Below are 242 nucleotides of genomic sequence, written 5' to 3' on the forward strand. Positions count from 1 at the left end.
CGACCCCTTCCCGGCCTCACCTGGCGCCTAATGACTCCATCGCTGGGTTTGTCGGTCTTCATATGTTTCAGGTAAAAGCGCCTCACTAAGCCGGCCTCCAGAAGCCTCGTGAGACTTCTCGAAATAACAGACGAATAAGGACAGTTTCTTTTCATATACCAAACGTAATAGCCGGGAAACATCTAGTGAAAGGAAGTTGGAGAAAAGTGGTGATTGTAAAAAAAAGAGAAGAAGAGAGAGAG

The 242-nt window shown here is 46.7% G+C and overlaps 1 protein-coding gene across 1 annotated transcript in view; it reads right to left on the minus strand.

The window, feature by feature from the left end:
* LOC119585691 overlaps positions 1 to 176 on the minus strand; it is a 2,251-nt gene extending 2,075 nt beyond the window's left edge. Inside the window, exon 1 of the mRNA XM_037934365.1 lies at positions 21 to 176. Coding sequence (XP_037790293.1) covers positions 21 to 155 — 135 coding nt within the window. The 5' untranslated portion in view covers positions 156 to 176. The remainder of the gene's footprint in view (positions 1 to 20) is intronic.
* Between the last annotated feature and the right edge of the window lie 66 nt (positions 177 to 242).

Source organism: Penaeus monodon, chromosome 20, assembly GCF_015228065.2.
Source record: "Penaeus monodon isolate SGIC_2016 chromosome 20, NSTDA_Pmon_1, whole genome shotgun sequence".
NCBI classification, from domain to species: domain Eukaryota; kingdom Metazoa; phylum Arthropoda; class Malacostraca; order Decapoda; family Penaeidae; genus Penaeus; species Penaeus monodon.